At 42.2% G+C, this 19,156-nt stretch overlaps 1 protein-coding gene and 1 pseudogene across 1 annotated transcript; one reads left to right on the forward strand and one right to left on the reverse strand.

Moving 5' to 3' along the window:
* LOC129563893 (protein fem-1 homolog A-like) overlaps positions 1-19,156 on the reverse strand; it is a 247,313-nt pseudogene that overhangs the window by 30,366 nt on the left and 197,791 nt on the right.
* LOC129535164 (casein kinase I-like) lies at positions 6,437-7,455 on the forward strand. Its single transcript, XM_055393788.2, is given in 2 exon segments — positions 6,437-6,938; positions 6,941-7,455. Coding segments are annotated over 2 exon segments (1,017 nt in total).

Consider the following 19,156-nt stretch of genomic DNA (forward strand, 5'->3'; position numbering starts at 1 on the left):
ACTAATCCCCAAACCTCGTAAAGATCCCACAAAAAAAGAAAACTACAGGCCAATATCACTGATGAACATAGATGCAAAAATCCTTAACAAAATTCTAGCAATCAGAATCCAACAACACATTAAGAAGATCATACATCATGACCAAGTGGGCTTTATCCCAGGAATGCAAGGATTCTTCAATATCAGGAAATCAATCAATGTAATACACCACGTTAACAAAGTGAAAAATAAAAATCATATGATTATCTCAATAGATGCAGAGAAAGCCTTCGACAGAATTCAACATCCATTTATGATAAAAACCCTCCAGAAAGTGGGACTATAAGGGACATATCTCAACATAATAAAAGCTATATATGACAAACCCACAGCAAACATTATTCTCAACAGTAAAAAACTGAAAGCATTTCCCCTAAAGTCAGGAACAAGACAAGGGTGCCCACTCTCACCACTACTATTCAACATAGTTCTGGAAGTTTTGGCTACAGCAATCAGAGCAGAAAAAGACAGAAAAGGAATACAAACTGGAAAAGAAGAAGTAAAACTTTCACTGTTCACTGATGACATGATCCCCTACACAGAAAAGCCTAAAAACTCTACCAGAAAACTACTAGAGCTAATCAATGAATACAGTAAAGTTGCAGGATATAAAATCAACACACAGAAATCCCTTGCATTCCTATACACTAATAATGAGAAAATAGAAAGAGAAATTAAGGAAACTATTCCATTCACTGTTGCAACGAAAAGAATTAAATACTTAGGAATATATCTACTTAAGGAAACAAAAGACTTGTATATAGAAAACTATAAAACACCAGTGAAAGTAATCAAAGAGGACAGTAATAGATGGAGAAATATACCGTGTTCGTGGATCGGAAGAATAAATATTGTAAAAATGAGTATACTACCCAAAGTAATTTATACATTTAATGCAATCCCTATCAAGCTACCAACGATATTTTTCACAGAACTAGAACAAATAATCTCACAATTTGTATGGAAATACAAAAAACCTCAAATAGCCAAAGCAATCTTGAGGAAGAAAAATGGAACTGGGGGAATCAACCTGCCGGACTTCAGGCTCTACCACAAAGCCACAGTCATCAAGACAGTATGGTACTGGCACAAAGACAGAAATATAGATCAATGGAACAAAATAGAAAGCCCAGAGATAAATCCACACACCTATGGACACCTTATCTTTGACAAAGGAGGCAAGAATGTAAAATGGAGGAAAGACAGTCTCTTTAACAAGTGGTGCTGTGAAAACTGGTCAGCCACTTGTAAAAGAATGAAACTAGAACACTTCCTAACACCATACACCAAAATAAACTCAAAATGGATTAGAGAGCTAAATGTAAGACCAGATTCTATAAAACTCCTCGAGGAGAACGTAGGCAAAACACTCTCCGACATAAATCACAGCAGGATCCTCCAAGACCCACCTCCCAGAATATTGGAAATAAAAGCAAAAATAAACAAATGGGACCTAATTAAAATCAAAAGCTTCTGCACAGCAAAGGAAACTATAAGCAAGGTGAAAAGACAGCCTTCAGAATGGGAGAAAATAATAGGAAATGAAGCAATTGATAAAGGATTAATCTCCAAAATATACAAGCAGCTCCTGCAGCTCAATTCCAGAAAAATAAATGACCCAATCAAAAATTGGGTCAAAGAACTAAACAGACATTTCTCCAAAGAAGACATAAAGATGGCTAACAAACACATGAAAAAATGCTCAACATCCCTCATAATCAGAGAATGCAAATCAAAACCACAATGAGATACCATTTCACACCAGTCAGAATGGCTGCTATCCAAAAGTCTACATGCAATAAGTGCTGGAGAGGCTGTGGAGAGAAGGGAACCCTCTTACACTGTTGGTGGGAATGCAAACTAGTACAGCCACTAAGGAGAACCGTATGGAGATTCCTCAAAAAACTGGAAATAGAACTGCCATATGATCCAGCAATCGCACTCCTGGGCATACACACCGAGGAAACCAGAATTGAAAGAGACACATGCACTCCAATGTTCATTGCAGCACTGTTGATAATAGCCAGGACATGGAAGCAACCTAGATGTCCATCTGCAGATGAATGGATAAGAAAGCTTTGGTACATATACACAATGGAGTATTACTCAGCCATCAAAAAGAACGCATTTGAACCAGTTCTAATGAGGTGGATGAAACTAGAGCCTATTATAGAGAGTGAAGTAAGCCAGAAAGAAAAGCACCAATACAACATACTAATGCATATATATGGAATTTAGAAAGATGCAAATGATAACCCTGTATACGAGACAGCAAAAGAGACATAGATGTATAGAACAGTCCTGGTACTCTGTGGGAGAGGGTGAGGGTGGGATGGTTTGGGAGAATGGCATTGAAACATGTATATTATCATATGTGAAACGAATCGCCAGTTCAGGGTCGATGCATGTTACAGGATGCCTGGGGCTGGTATGTGGGGATGACGAAGAGGGAGGATAAGGGGAGGAGGGAGGTGGGAGGGGGGTTCAGAAGGGGGAACTCATGTACACCCGGGGTGGATTCATGTCAATGTATGGCAAAACCAACCAATATAATATTGTAAAATAATTAGCCTCCAATAAAAATAAAAAAAAATAAATGAATTTTGATAAAGTATACATGCCTCATTCAAAAAGGAATAAAACACAATTTCCCATTCACATGAGCAACAAAGTAGAATAGACTTCAAATCCCGGACAAAATTATTACTTTTTCCACTTTCAATCACACAATTTATTTACTTATTATTGGAGTATAGCTGGTTTGCACTGCTGTGTTAGTTTCTGCTCTACAGAAAACTGAGTCAGGTATGCACATTACTATATATAAAATAGATAACAAATAGAAAGTATTATTTTTTAAAGTATTATTTTTTAAAATGAAAGACTTATGTACTTATGGGAGAAATTTATGACTAGATATTTCTGTTCTATACATTACGTGTCAGTAGGCCTTTAAAAGGCATAGCCTATGGGATATTATGGTAAAAATCACTAAAAACAATTTCCTGCCTTTCCCTTATTCCCCTGCGCTGACCTGGTCACCCCAAATGGGGCTGTGTTTACAGGTGTCAGTTTCCTTGGTGTTTGTTACAGGTGTTAGTGTCCTTTGAGGACATGACCGTGGACTTCAGCAGAGAGGAGTGGCAGCACCTGAACTCTGCTCAGAGGTGCCTGTACCAGGACATGATGCTGAAAACTGCAGCCACCTCCTCTCACTGGGTATGCACAGCTACCCTGTGAATCTATGAGGACCCTGTTAGGAGTAAAATTGTGTCCATCCAAGAAAACATGTTGACGTCCTAACCCCCACTATTTCTGAATGTGACCTGAATTAAAAATAGGGTCTGAGACGGTAACAGGTAGGAAGGCCAGAAGTCCCAGAGCGGCAGGAGAAAATAAACTGTAAGTGGCAGATGGTTGTTTTTTCTTCCTTCTCTATATGTGTTGAGGACACTTAGCTCTGCCTTGAGCTAACCAATATGTTTTTCTTATGGAAAAGTTTTTAAGCTATGTTAATGAAACCATGTATTTGCTTTGGAACCTGACCTTCTTCAAAATGGTTTTGCCTAAGACTAACTTTTTTTTTTTTTCTTTACTCAACCGTTGGACTGATAATGGCTCAACAAACCAGTATTCTTGTCAATTGTTTCATGCCCGGGGGATGACGCACCTTGGGCCATTCTACCCCAGAAATGTATATTGTGGGAGAGGGCCCTTGGTGAAACTCCCTCAGCCTTGAGGTGTCTCTCTTATCTAATTAATAAGCTTGCTAAGGGAGAAGGCAATGGCACCCCACTGCAGTCTCTTGCCTAGAAAATCCCACGGACAGAGGAGCCTGGTGGGCTGCAGTTCATTGGGTCGATAAGGGTCGGACACGACTGAGCGACTTCATTTTCACTTTTCACTTTTATGCACTGGAGAAGGAAATGGCAACCCACTCCGGTGTTCTTGCCTGGAGAATCCCAGGGACTGGGGAGCCGGGTGGGCTGCCGACTATGAGGTCACACAGAGTGGGACACGACTGAACCGACTTAGCAGCAGCAGCAGCAACAGACATAAAACGCCTTGCTTGAAACTAGCAAGGGCATATTTTTTCTGCCCCTTTCTGAGGTCCATGTCAGCAGCTTTCTCTCTCTCTCTCTCTCATACTTTAATAAAATTCTATTACCCAAAAGGTTCCAGTGGGCAAGCCTCGTCTCTTGCCCTGGATCGAATTCCTCTCCTGCAGAAACCACAAATCCCGGCGTAGCACTCGGCTCACAACAGTAAACTTTCAGGTCTTTCCGGAAGTGATCAATCTAGAACGAGGTCGTTAGGAGGGCCCTAATCCAATATGCCTGGCATTCTTACAAAAAAGGGAAGTGTAGACACAGAGACACACAAGAGAGACCGTGCGGAGGCACACAAGGAATAGATGACCGTGTGACTGGAGTGATGCACCTATAGGACAGGAGATGCCTGAGGCCACCAAAAACCAGGAGAGGGGCATGGAACACTTCCCTCCCTAGTATCTTCAACAAGAGCATGACCTGGCTTGAGTTTAGACTTCTGGCCCTCAAACTGCAAGGCAAGAAATTCTTGTTGTTTTGAGCCACACGGTTTGTGATACTTTGTTGCAACAGCTTTCTGTACTTGGGAGTGGAGTGCTATTATAAGAAACACCGAAAAAGACATGAAGTGGCTTTGGAATTGGTCAGCGGGTAGAGGCTGGAGAAATTTATAGGTGCTTGATAGAAAAAGTCTAGATTGCTTCAAAGAAACTGATGGGAGAAATAGGAATAACTGTGTTTTTGCTGAGGTCTCAGATAGGCCTCCCAGGCGACGCTAGTGGAAAAGAATCCTCCTGCCGATGCTGGAGACTCAGGTCCCATCCCCGGGTCAAGAAGATCCCTGAGAAGGAAAGGGCAACCCACTCCAGTTTTCTTGCCTGGAGAATCTCACGGACAGAGGAGCCTGGCAGGCTACAGTTCATGTGGTTACAAAGATTCGTACAGGAGTGAAGCGAATTAGCACACAGCACTGGCCAAAGAACCTAGCATGTCTGGTACCTCCCTGTTTAAGAAATGAATTCTAGGTATTTCCTAAAAGAGCTAGAAGATTTAGAAAAGCTAATTTAATCTTAATTTCTACATAATGATTTACTGATTGAATTTAACACATGATGAATAAGAGAAATTAACAGCTTTAGATATTTTTACCCTGCACAATGTTAGGTATAGCTAGGTATTTAATAAGTATAGCATACCATGGCGAAAATCATTCAAGACAACTAACTTCCTAGTTCTCTTCCATTCAACCCCCAGTGCAGACCGTGTCACTTTGAATGGGACTGTATTGTAACAGGGGTCATTCGAGGACGTCACTGTGGACTTCAGCAGGGAGGAGTGGCAGCACTTGGACCCTGTACAGAGGTGCCTGTACCAGGATGTGACACTGGAGACCTACAGCCAACTGTGCACAGTGGGTAAGTAAGCACAGCTGCCCTGTGCACCTGCCAGGGTCCTCAGAGAGGCTACTTCCATTCTCCGCTGCTGAATGCTCTGGGGCATCTGAAATGTGTTATGGTGTCATCATTGATTTGCCCGAGATACTTCAGTCCTTTTACACTTCTTTGATTATTACTCTATTTCCAGGGAAATGGAATTACTTTCCTGAAGAGCAAATAGAAGCGTGGTTGAAAGGCCCTGAAACCCAATTAACTGGACCTAATCCTGTATCGTGTCCTGTTCACAGGGAACCAAGTTCCCAAACCAGAGGTCAGTTTCAAGATGGAGCAAGGAGAGGGCCCATGGACATTGGGGGAGGAAACCCCACATCACAGCTGCTCAGATGTGTGACCTGAGTAGATGGGGACGTGGAGTAGATCTGTTTTTCTAAGACAGGCTGATGCCTTTGCAAGGCTCTGAAGATAATCTGTGCGGAAGGTTCTAAGAGCACTCATGATCACTTTCCCAGAGTTCTCTGTGCCATGAAGCGCCTTCCTGGAACTCGGGGCATTTTGTGTTGGCGGCAGCCATTATAACAAGATGGCAGTGTCGGCGAGTGACCAGGGGTCCCTCCTGGCAGAACCCGGCGGCAGTGGGAGAAGCGGTATCGGTGCCATAACTTCCCGGTTCCCCTTTACCAGCCCCCGAAGTCACCGTTAAAGCGAGGCCGCGGCCCCCGCCAGAAGCTCAGCCTGCTAAGGGTGAGAACTCCCCCCAACAATCTGCAGGCTGACAGTAGCGGTGGTCAGGTTCCCCTTGGGCGACTTTCGGCCTTGTAACGTTGAGAAATAGCCAGCGTTTTCTGTTTCCTGCCTGCTTTCACAGCCTTGCTCTGTGGACGAGCCCTAGTGGCTCCATCGTCCCCCTAGAGGTGTCGGAGCTTAACCCCAACCCCATCTTTGTCTCTCAGGATGGCGAGCAGCAGCAGACCCAAGGCCGATTTCATTGTCGGAGGGAGATATAAACTGGTACGGGAGATCGGGTCTGGCTCCTTTGGGGACGTTTATTTGGCGATAGACCTCACCAACCACGAGGAGGTGGCAGTGAAACTAGAATCACAGAATGCGAGGCAGCCCCGGTTGGTACATGAGAAGAAGCTCTACAATATTCTTCAAGCGGGGGTTGGCATCCCCCAGATACGGTGGTACGGTCAGGAAACGGACAATAATGTGCTAGTCATGGATCTTCTGGGCCCCAGCCTTGAAGACCTCTTCAATTTCTGTTCAAGAAGGTTCACAATGAAAACTGTGCTTATGTTAGCTGATCAGATGATCAGTAGAATCGAATATGTGCATACACAGAATATGATACACAGGGACATTAAACCAGATAACTTCCTAATGGGTCCTGGTCAGCAGTGCAAGGAGTTATTCCTTATTGATTTTGGTTTGGCCAAGAAGTACAGAGACAACAGGACGGGCAACACATACCCTACAGATCCGGGAAAAGTCTTACTGGCACGCCTGCCTTTGCTAGCATCAGTGCATATCTTGGTATTGAACAGAGTCGGCGAGATGACATGGAATCATTAGGATATGTTTTGATGTATTTTAATAGAGCCAGCCTGCCATGTCAGGGACTAAAGGCTGCGACAATGAAGCAAACCTGTGAAAAGATTAGAGAAATGAAGATGACCACACCTGTTGATGTTTTATGTAGCGGATTTCCTGTAGAATTTGCCGTGTACTTAAAGCATTGTCGTGGGCTGTCCTTTGAGGAAGCCCCGGATTACACATACCTGAGGCATCTATTCCGCCTTCTTTTCAGGAAGCTGAATTACCAACATGACTATGGATTTGATTGGATAGTGTTAAAGGAGAAAGCAGAACAGCAGGCTGCCTCTTCAAGTGGGCAGGGTCAGCAGGCCCAAACCCCCACAGGCAAGCAAACTGACAAAATGAAAAGTGAAGTCAAAGGTTCCGAAGCATGAATCAAGGAACAGAAGACCCAGAGCAGGAGAGTGGAGCAGCACATTCATTTCCCTATAAACCGGCTCTGGTCAGCGGAGATATTGTCTCCTGAGTTGAAAGTTCTATAATTAGAGAAACATGGTATCCAGTTTTCTATTTCACTTTTCCACTTGAAAAAGTTCATTAAATGCTTGACACACACAAATTGGTGGGAAAATTGTGTCTATGCCAATTTTAATTAAAATCTTTTATTTTGAACTATACTGCTTTGAGCAGAGAAGGCAATGCCAAGCCACTCCAGTACTATTGCTTAGAAAATCCCATGGATGGAGGAGCCTGGTAGGCTGCAGTCCGTGGGGTCGCTAAGGGTCGGACACAACTGAGCGACTTCACTTTCACTTTTCACTTTCACACATTGGAGAAGGAAATGGCAACCCACTCCTGTGTTCTTGCCTGGAGAATCCCAGGGAAGGGGGAGCCTGGTGGGCTTCCGTCTATGGGGTCACACAGAGTCGGACACGACTAAAATGACTTAGCAGCAGCAGCAGCATACTGCTTTGAGAGATCTGATTTCAGAAGAATAGCCTGTACAGTTGCTATGGTTGTTAATGCATTCTGAGGGTTTATCCATCCCTGGGATTTGCAAGTTGTTCACTTAAAACATTCTCAATATGGTTGACTTCTTGTTTGCAAGCCAGCTGATATGGTAGTAATCAAGATTCCAAGTTTGTGCATATGAACGACTCTGCTTGCTTACTTAAGCTAGAAATAACAGCCTCTGAAGTGAAGACTTCAAAAAAACCTAGTGACTACTAGATTATCCTTAGGACTCGGCATTAACTCTATAATGTTCTTGGTATTTAAGAAAAGCTTTTTTGTCCCAGAATTTTAGTTAACATCTTAAACTGAACATGTATATATGTTGGTTAGATAAACATGGTTACTATAAACATCTACATGACCTGGGATTTGTTTTTATTTTGGAATGGGATCTTTTTGGTTTACAGATTCATTAAAAACTCTAAACTTTCTTTAAAAACAAAAAACAAGCTCTAAGCTTTTAGAGTTGCTTCAGTTCAGTTCAGTTCAGTTCAGTCGCTCAGTCATGTCCGACTCTCCGCGACCCCATGAATCACAGCATGCCAGGCCTCCAGGTCCATCACCAACTCCCGGAGTTCACTCAAACTCATGTCCACAGAGTCAGTGATGCCATCCAGCCATCTCATTCTCTGTCGTCCCTTTCTCCTCCCGCCCCCAACCTTTCCCAGCATCAGAGTCTTTTCCAGTGAGTCAACTCGTCGCATGAGGTGGCCAAAATATTGCAGTTTCAGCTTTAGCATCAGTCCTTCCAGTGAAAACCCAGGATTGATCTCCTTTAGAATGGACTGGTTGGATCTCCTTGCAGTCCAAGGGACTCTCAAGAGTCTTCTCCAGCACCACAGTTCAAAAGCATCAATTCTTCGGCAATCAGCTTTCTTCACAGTCCAACTGTCACATCCATACATGCTTTCCGTTCCGTTCAGTTCCGTTCAGTCGCTCAGTCGTGTCCGACTCTTTGCGACCCCGTGGACTGTAGCCTACCAGGCTTCTCTGTCCATGGGATTTTCCAGGCAAGAATACTGGAGTGGGTTACCATTTCCTTCTCCAGGGGATCTTCCCGACCCAGGGATCGAACCTGGGTCTCCCGCATTGGAGGCAGACGCTTTAACCTCTGAGCCACCAGGGAAGCCCATACATGCTTAGACAGGGTTAATAGAAGCCCCTTTGATACTTACATGTCATCTCCTTGTATGAAGCTTGCCAATATCCACTGTCTTCTTTGTTCGGCTTTTTGGCAGGAGAGCTATCCTGCCCTTCCCCCATCACTATAGTCTAGATCAGTGGGCTACCATCTCAAGCACCTTGCTTTCTTAGTTATTTTTTTCCTCCCTAATATTTGTGCTGCTTCTGTCCTGCCTGCCCCTCCCCCACCATAGATTTTGTCCTTATGCAATGGGAATCCACATATCTGCTTCCTTTCAAAACCACCAATTCCTGCTCTTGCTCCTGCCAATCGCTTTCCATTTCCTCTCCAGCTTCTCAGCTGTCATCTAGAACCAGTCTCATTTCATTTCACATATGTCAACAGTGACATCAGATTCTATACTCTTGCTCATCACCCTATGTCGCATTCTCTGTTGCTAACTTCCTGGTGTTTGTGCTTCAATTTCTCTTATAATCAGCTACTTTGAGTATGAATTGTATTTGTTATCCAGGTGGGATTCCATTCTTTGAAGTGCTTGTTCTTATTGTTCTATCCATTCGTCAGTGTAGATATTTTGTGTTTTCCTTGTTGATGAGTACCTTGTTTTCTTTTTACAAACTTTTCCCTTCCATTCCCTCTAACTGAAGGGCCCTGTCTACTGTCCTCTGCTCTTCCCTTAAGGGAATCTTCCATCCATTCTGAACACGTTTTATTTTCCTGTTCTACTGACTGGAACCTTCAGTCCTTGCATTACGACTGTACCCTAGTACCAGAATTTACCTATGTAGAGTGACATTTCTCACAGCTGTGCAGTTCCTTCATTCTCATTATATTAACTGAAATCATGGTTGCCTAAATCAGATATTTTTCTCCAGTACTCTTCACTCTGCAATTCCCCTTTTATTCCTCTTTTTGAAATTATTTAAATGCCCCCCCCCCTGCTTTTTAATTTTCATCTATGTCACCACAAAGCAAGTCCATGTTTTATCCTGGATTATTTTGTTCCTAATGGGATTAACTGATTCCATTTTTTAACAAGTTCATTTTAGGTGCTACTGACAGATTTCATTACCTCAACCATGATATTTATCTTGTACTAGCCTTATGAAGGAAATGGCAACCCAGGGACGGGGGAGCCTGGTGGGCTGCCGTCTTTGGGGTCACACAGAGTCGGACACGACTGAAGCGACTTAGCAGCAGCAGCAGCAGCCTTATGAAATAAAATTGCATTTACTCCCTATTATGTAAAAAAAAGATCTTCACGAGCAAGATAGTCACAATAACGTGATCACGGACCTAGAGCCAGACATCCTGGAATGTGAAGTCAAGTGGGCCTTAGAAAGCAGCACTACGAACAAAGCTAGTGGTGGTGATGGAATTCCAGTTGAGCTATTTCAAATCTTGAAAGATGATGCTGTGAAAGTGCTGCACTCAATATGCCAGCAAATTTGGAAACCTCAGCAGTGGCCACAGGACTGGAAAAGGTCAGTCTTCATTCCAATCCCAAAGAAAGGCAATGCCAAAGAATGCTCAAACTACCTCACAATTGCACTCATCTCGGAGAAGGCAATGGCAAGCCACTCCAGTACTATTGCCTAGAAAATCCCATGGATGGAGGAGCCTGGTAGGCTGTAGTCCATGGGGTCGCTAAGGGTCGGACACGACTGAGCGACTTCACTTTCACTTTTTACTTTCACACATTGGAGAAGGAAATGGCAACCCACTCCAGTGTTCTTGCCTGGAGAATCCCAGGGACAGGGGAGCCTGGTGGGCTTCCGTCTATGGGGTCACACAGAGTCGGACACGACTGAAGTGACTTAGCAGCAGTAGCAGCAGCACACGCTAGTAAAGTCATGCTCAAAATTCTCCAAGCCAGGCTTCAGCAATATGTGAACCGTGAACTCCCAGATGTCCAAGCAGGTTTTAGAAAAGGCAGAGGCACCAGAGATCAAATTGCCAACATTCGCTGGATCATGGAGAAAGCAAGAGAGTTCCAGAAAAACATTTATTTCTGCTTCATTGACTATGCCAAAGCCTTTGACTGTGTGGATCACAATAAACTGTGGAACATTCTGAAAGAGATGGGAATCCCAGACCACCTGACCTGCCTCTTGAGAAACCTGTATGCAGGTCAGGAAGCAACAGTCAGAACTGTACCTGGGACAACCGACTGGTTCCAAATAGGAAAAGGAGTACGTCAAGGCTGTATATTGTCACCTTGCTTATTTAACTTCTATGCAGAGTACATCATGAGGAACGCTGGGCTGGAAGAAGCACAAGCTGGAATCAAGATTGCTGGGAGAAATATCAAGCACCTCAGATATGCAGATGACACTACCCTTATGGCAGAAAGTGAAGAGGAACTCAAAAGCCTCTTGATGAAAGTGAAAGAGGAGAGTGAAAAGGTTGGCTTGAAGCTCAACATTCAGAAAACAAAGATCATGGCATCTGGTCCCATCACTTCATGGGAAATAGATGGAAAAACAGTGGAAACAGTGGCAGACTTTATTTTTGCCGGCTCCAAAATCACTGCAGATGCTGATTGCAGCCATGAAATTAAAAGACGCTTACTCCTTGGAAGGAAAGTTATGACCAACCTTGATAATATATTAAAAAGCAGAGACATTACTTTGCCAACAAAGGTCTGTCTAGTCAAGCCTATGGTTTTTCCCGTGGTCATGTATGGATGTGAGAGTTGGACTGTGAAGAAAGCCGATTGCCAAAGAATTGATGCTTTTGAACTGTGGTGCTGGAGAAGACTCTTGAGAGTCCCTTGTACCGCCAGGAGATCCAACCAGTCCATTCTAAGGGAGATCGATCCTGGGGGTTCATTGGAAGGACTGATGCTAAAGCTGAAACTGCAATACTTTGGCCACCTCATGCAACAAGTTGACTCACTGGAAAAGACTCTGATGCTGGGAAATGTTGGGGGTGGGAGGAGAAGGGGACGACCGAGGATGAGATGGCTGGATGGCATCACCGACTCTGTGGACATGAGTTTGAGTGAACTCCGGGAGTTGGTGATGGACAGGGAGGCCTGGCGTGCTGTGATTCATGGGGTCGCGGAGAGTTGGACACGACTGAGCGACTGAACTGAACTGATGTAGTACATGATAATGAAACTTTCCTCTTAATGACAACAGACCCCTTATTTCCAGCTGAAAATTATCTTCCAACACTCATGTTTAACTCCAGTTTTCATAATGCTTCCTACATAGGAAATTTCTGTGTCTAGGCTGTTGATTATTTATGGCTCTATTCAGATACAGGCTTCACCTGTCCCATAAAATTGGGCCCTTAATCACTCCAGTATCTAATATTCTTTTCCTTTTATCACCCCCACCATCCCATAGCAACTCAGAAGAAATAAAAACTTTTCCCACCTTTATTTTATTTTTTAATTGAAAACTTTTGGAGAGATGATACATTCACAAAGATTGAAATTCAGAAAGTGTGAATGAGTACACAGTTGAAAATTCTCACTCACATCTACTCCCCAATTCTCTTCCTTGGGGACTACCAATGTTAATCATTTTTTACTTTCTTTCCAGAAGTATATCTTTACAAATAATGCTTTTAGATTGTCTGGTATATGATTATTTTCCATCCTATATCTATGAAAAATCTTTAAGAATAGAAAAATAATATTTTATCCTTAAATTTTGTAGTAGAAAAATTGAGAAACCAGGTCAAGTACTGACATTAATAGTTTTGTGTAGATGTTTCAGTGGGTATCTTTAAAAGTGTGTCAAAAAGAGTTCAAAGAATCAGATTGTTAGTAGGAAAGGGTGAAATGGCTTGAGAACAAAACAGAAATTCATCCTTGTTCATTAATCACTATAGTGAAGCAGACAACTCTCACTCAGAAAGCGTCGTCCCCTTCTCCTCCCACCCCCAACATTTCCCAGCATCAGCATAGATAGTGTCTTCTTTCAAAATTCAGAGAAAATTACATCTCCCTAAAGTTGTGATGAGACTGTGGACTAATTTTCAGAGCATAGTGCTCTTAACTGATCTATGAATCACATATATATTTTGAACTGGCACAAAAGAGCAGAAAGAGCCAAATTAATAGAAGAAGTGTATGTGAATAATTATTGGATTGGGGAATATGCTGGATTTTTTGAGGACATCTTCATGACTAGCAGAATGCAAACTCACATCCATAGCTATGGTTCCAGACTGATGACTCAATTTTTGTGCTGATAAGGAAGTCTATGGGTTCAGACTGTTAAAGATAATTATTTTCAGCACAGGCATTAACTGTTTACATTGCATAGTGTTGGCTGTAGCTAAATATTATTGGCTCTAGTGAATTTTGTCCATATATATTAAATGAAGTAGAAAGTTTGGAACAGTCTCAATCCATTCCTATGAATCGAAATGCTTAAGATCTATAGAATAAGTGAAACGAGGCTTTTGGATATAAAGAGTACAGCATAGGGGTGAAAGAATAGTGAAGTTTGACAGAGATAACACAAAGTTATAGATTTCACTATTTTAGCCTAACTAAAAGAAAAAAACAAACTGGATTTCATGATCTGATCAGGCTCAGTATTTTAAAATTTTCTATAATGGGATAATAACATAACTTATTCATTCTATTTAATATTACAAACCTATTGTATTTCATCTTCTGTACAAAGCATCAGTGATTTCCACTTCCAGCTGAGCTGGTACAGTACTTAGAGTAAAGATGAGCTGCTGGAAGAACTAGATGGGTACCCGATCATCTATGTAAGTGGAGACATGCTGTCTTGTTTTGATCTCTCCTGCATATGACCCATGTCATCTTGGGAATATTATATACCTGTTCTGGGCTTTAGTTTCCTCTTTTAAAAATAGGTATAATAATATCTAGCTCATATGGTTTCTGGGAGAATTAAATGAGTTTGTATGTGTGGACATACTTCTGTGTCACTTAGAACAGTGCCTGGCATGTCCTAAAAGCTATTTAAGTACATAGCATGTAGTAAGAACCACACGAGTGTTTTCTGTCATCGTCATCATCATCATCTGGTTTGCCTGTGTCCAGCCTAGATCAGTTCCATGTAACTCCTCTATATTTGGCTAACTGTTTTAAATTTGAATTTTGCCTCATTTTCCTTTTAAGAGAGAAACATGGCATTGAAATCATACACTCAATAACTACTGTAAAAGCTTCATTTCATGATGAGAAACTGGATGAATTCAGGAGCAATTATTCATTGTTTCTTTTAATTAAAAAGTTACTCATTTTAAATAAAAAAACTGTGACAATATGATGACCAGATAAATATAGGGAAAACCAAAACAGACCTTTGTGTCATGTTGCTTTCATCAATAAGAACACATTGAATAAGTATAGAGATTGTGAATGCAGGTACACTGGACAAACAACTTACATGATCCCATAGTTACTTCATAAGAACAACCCCTTAAATGTGATTCATTTGGGAATGCTTGAAGTAGATCTTAAACTTACAAGTTCTAATATAAGTAACATAGGAAAACCTTGAGAAGATTACTGGTTGTAGTCCAATTTTACTTATTCCTCTTTCTATACCATGTCAATTCTCATCTAAATGAGAAATTCTGTGAACCTAATCAGTGTGGGAAAGCCCTCAGCCAGAAACAAGAACACATTCCTCACTGAAAATTTCTTACTGGGAAGATAGCCTTTGTATGCAGTGAATGTGGAAAGGTCTTCACTCAGAAGCCACACCTCTTTGTCCACCTGATTAGTCATTCTGTGGAAAAACCCCTATGAATGCAATGACTGTGATGAGACTTTCACTCATCGATCAATAGTGAGGTTGCATCAGAGAATTCATTCAGGAGAGAAACCCTGCATATGCACTGAATGTAGGCAGGCTTTTATCCCAAAAACATACTTGGTTGCACATCAAAGAATTCATAGTGGAGAGGAACCATATGAATGCAGTGACTATGGGACATCTTTCCCTTCCAAATCACAACTACATGAGCATAGCAAAACTCACACAGGGAAAAAACCCATCCCTGCACAAGATGTGGGAAGGTCTTCACCAAAAGATCAAACCTCCTTATACACCAGAAGACTCGGACTGGACAAAGAGCTTATGTTTATACTGAATGTGGAAGGGCCTTCATTACAAGTCAGTCTTGATGACACATCAGAGGATTCATACTGGTGAAAAATCTTATGAATGCAGTGACTGTGGGAAAATCTTTACACAGAAGTCACCCCTCACTGTACACCTGAATGTTCATACTGGAGGGAAACCTTCTGTACGGACTGAATGAGAAACATACTGAACTCCCTCATGACCACTCTAGTAACACCTCCCCATTCTTCTCTAATACTATCTTACCTTTGGTACCTTATGAACCTTCCTGACTTCCCCATTTCTGCAGTGGTATATCTCAGAAGGGGACTGTTCCATCCTGAATTATCACCCTCTCCCATAATTGTATCTTAGGAGATAATTTCTCTCCTGCTCCCATGCAATATACTGAGGGCACCACTGTGGCACTATAAATATTCCAGAACTCTGTATATCTCAGATCCAAACACTCCCCTATCCTACTCTGGGAATCTTTCTGGACCAAGGATCAAACATGTGTCCCCTGTGTTGAAAAGTGGATTCTTATGCACTGTGCAACCAGCGAAGTCCTTAATGAGCTTTAATCCTAGTAGTATGAAGCATAGTATGCCTATTACTAAATACCTAATATAAAATAACATTATGTAGAAGAATATATAGTTGGAATTTCAGCAATTCACTGTGTTCATGCAGTGATAGTTGTTCTTTACTAAAAATGAAGACTACATAGACAGTTGAATGGATTGAAAAGATGTGATATATATGCTTCCTGGGTGGCACTAGTGGTAAAGAACCCGCTTGCCAATGCAGAAGATGTAAGACATGGGTTTGATCCCTGAATTGGGAAGATCCCCTGGAGTAGGCAGTGGCAACCCATTCCGGTATTCTTGCCTGGAGAATCCCCATGGACAGAGAAGTCTGGCCTGCTACAGTCCATTGGGGTCACAAAGAGTCGGACATGACTGAAGCAACTGAGTGTATATATATATTTGCCATGAAGTGATGGGGAAACAGTGGCTGACTTCTTTTTTCTGGGCTCCAACATCACTGCAGATGCTGATTGCAGCCATGAAATTAAAAGACACTTACTCCTTGGAAGGAAAGTTATGACCAACCTAGACAGCATATTCAAAATCAGAGACATTACTTTGCCCACAAAGGTCCATCTAGTCAAAGCTATGGTTTTTCCAGTAGTCACGTATGGATGTGAGAGTTGGACTATAAAGAAAGCTGAGCACTGAAGAATTGATGCTTTTGAACTGTGGTGTTGGAGAAGACTCTTGAGAGTCCCTTCGACTGCAAGGAGATCCAACCAGTCCATTCTAAAGGAGATCAATCCTGGGTGTTCATTGGAGGAACTGATATTGAAGCTGAAACTCCAATACTTTGGCCACCTGATGCGGATAGCTGACTCATTTGAAAAGACCCTGATGCTGGGAAAGACTGAGGGCAGGAGGAGAAGGGTATGACAAAGGATGTGATGGTTGGATGGCATCACTGACACAATGGACATGGGTTTGAGTGGACTCTGGGAGTTGGTGATGGACAGGGAGGCCTGGCGTGCTGCAGTTCATGGGGTCGAAAGAGTCGGACACGACTGAGCGACTGAACTGAACTGAACTGATGGGACCAGATGCCATGATCTTAGTTTTCTGAATGTTGAATTTTAGGACAACTTTTTTTCACTCTCCTCTTTCACTTTCATCAAGAGGCTCTTTAGTTTTTCTTCGCTTTCTGCCATAAAGGTGGTGTTATCTGCATATCTGAGGAGTTCATGATCTGAGCCACAGTCAGCTCCTGGTCTTGTTTTCGCTAACTGTATACAGCTTCTCCATCTTTGGTTGCAAAGAATATAATCAATCTGATTTCGGTGTTGACCATCTGGTGATGTCCATGTGTAGAGTCTTCTCTTGTGTTGTTGGAAGAGGGTGTTTGCTATGACCAGTGCATTCTCTTGACAAAACTCTATTAGCCTTTGCCCTGCTTCATTCCGTGCTCCAAGGCCAAATTTGCCAGTTACTCCAGGTGTTTCTTGACTTCCTACTTTTGCATTCCAGTCCCCTATAATGAAAAGGACATCTTTTTTGGGTGTTAGTTCTAAAAGGTCTTGTAGGTCTTCATAGAACCGATTAACTTCGGCTTCTTCAGCATTACTGGTTGGGGCATAGGCCTGGATTACTGTAATATTGAATGGTTTGCCTTGGAAACGAACAGAAATCATCCTGTCATTTTTAAGATTGCATCCAAGTACTGCATTTCGGACTCTTTTGTTTACCATGATGGCTACTCCATTTCTTCTAAGGGATTCCTGCCCACAGTAGTAGATATAATGGTCATCCGAGTTAAATTCACCCATTCCAGTCCATTTTAGTTCACTGATTCCTAGAATGTCGACATTCACTCTTGCCATCTCCTGTAATTGAAGAAAGTAGGGAAAACCACTAGACCATTCAGATATGACCTCAATCAAATCCCTTATGATTATGCAGTGGAAGTGAGAAATAGATTTAAGGGACTAGATCTGATTGATAGAGTGCCTGATGAACTCTGGACGGAGGTTCGTGACATTGTACAGGAGACAGGGAACAAGACCATCCCCATGGAAAAGAAATGCAAAAGAGCGAAATGGCTGTCTGAGGAGGCCTTACAAATAGCTGTAAAAAGAAGAGAGGCGAAAAGCAAAGGAGAAAAGGAAAGATATAAGCATCTGAATGCAGAGTTCCAAAGAATAGCAAGGAGAGATAAGAAAGCCTTCCTCAGTGATCAATGCAAAGAAATAGAGGAAAACAACAGAATGGGAAAAACAAGAGACCTCTTCAAGAAAATTAGAGATTCCAAGGGAACTTTTCATGCAAAGATGGGCTCGATAAAGGACAGAAATGGTATGGACCTAACAGAAGCAGAAGATATTAAGAAGAGGTGGCAGGAATACACAGAAGAACTGTACAAAAAAGATCTTCACGACCAAGATAGTCACGATAATGTGATCACTGACCTAGAGCCAGACATCTTGGAATGTGAAGTCAAGTGGGCCTTAGAAAGCATCACTACGAACAAAGCTAGTGGTGGTGATGGAATTCCAGTTGAGCTATTTCAAGTCTTGAAAGATGATGCTGTGAAAGTGCTGCACTCAATATGCCAGCAGATTTGGAAAACTCAGCAGTGGCCACAGGACTGGAAGAGGTCAGTCTTCATTCCAATCCCAAAGAAAGGCAATGCCAAAGAATGCTCAAACTACCGCACAATTGCACTCATCTCACACGCTAGTAAAGTCATGCTCAAAATTCTCCAAGCCAGGCTTCAGCAGTATGTAAACCGTGAACTCCCAGATGTTCAAGCAGGTTTTAGAAAAGGCAGAGGCACCAGAGATCAAATTGCCAACAGCCGCTGGATCATGGAGAAAGCAAGAGAGTTTCAGAAAAACATCTATTTCTGCTTCATTGACTATGCCAAAGCCTTTGACTGTGTGGATCACAATAAACTGTGGAACATTCTGAAAGAGATGGGAATACCAGACCACCTGACCTGCCTATTGAGAAACCTGTATGCAGGTCAGGAAGCAACAGTTAGAACCGGTCATGGAACAACATACTGGTTCCAAATAGGAAAAGGAGTGCGTCAAGGTTGTATATTGTCACCTTGCTTATTTAACTTATATGTAGAGTACATCATGAGGAACGCTGGGCTGGAAGAAGCACAAGCTGGAATCAAGATTGCTGGGAGAAATATCAATAACCTCAGATATGCAGATGACACTACCCTTATGGCAGAAAGTGAAGAGGAACTCAAAAGCCTCTTGATGAAAGTGAAAGAGGAGAGTGAAAAGGTTGGCTTGAAGCTCAACATTCAGAAAACAAAGATCATGGCATCTGGTCCCATCACTTCATGGGAAATAGATGGAAAAACAGTGGA

Source organism: Moschus berezovskii, chromosome X, assembly GCF_049115385.1.
Source record: "Moschus berezovskii isolate FMDL1 chromosome X, NW_MosBer_1.0, whole genome shotgun sequence".
Classification (NCBI taxonomy): domain Eukaryota; kingdom Metazoa; phylum Chordata; class Mammalia; order Artiodactyla; family Moschidae; genus Moschus; species Moschus berezovskii.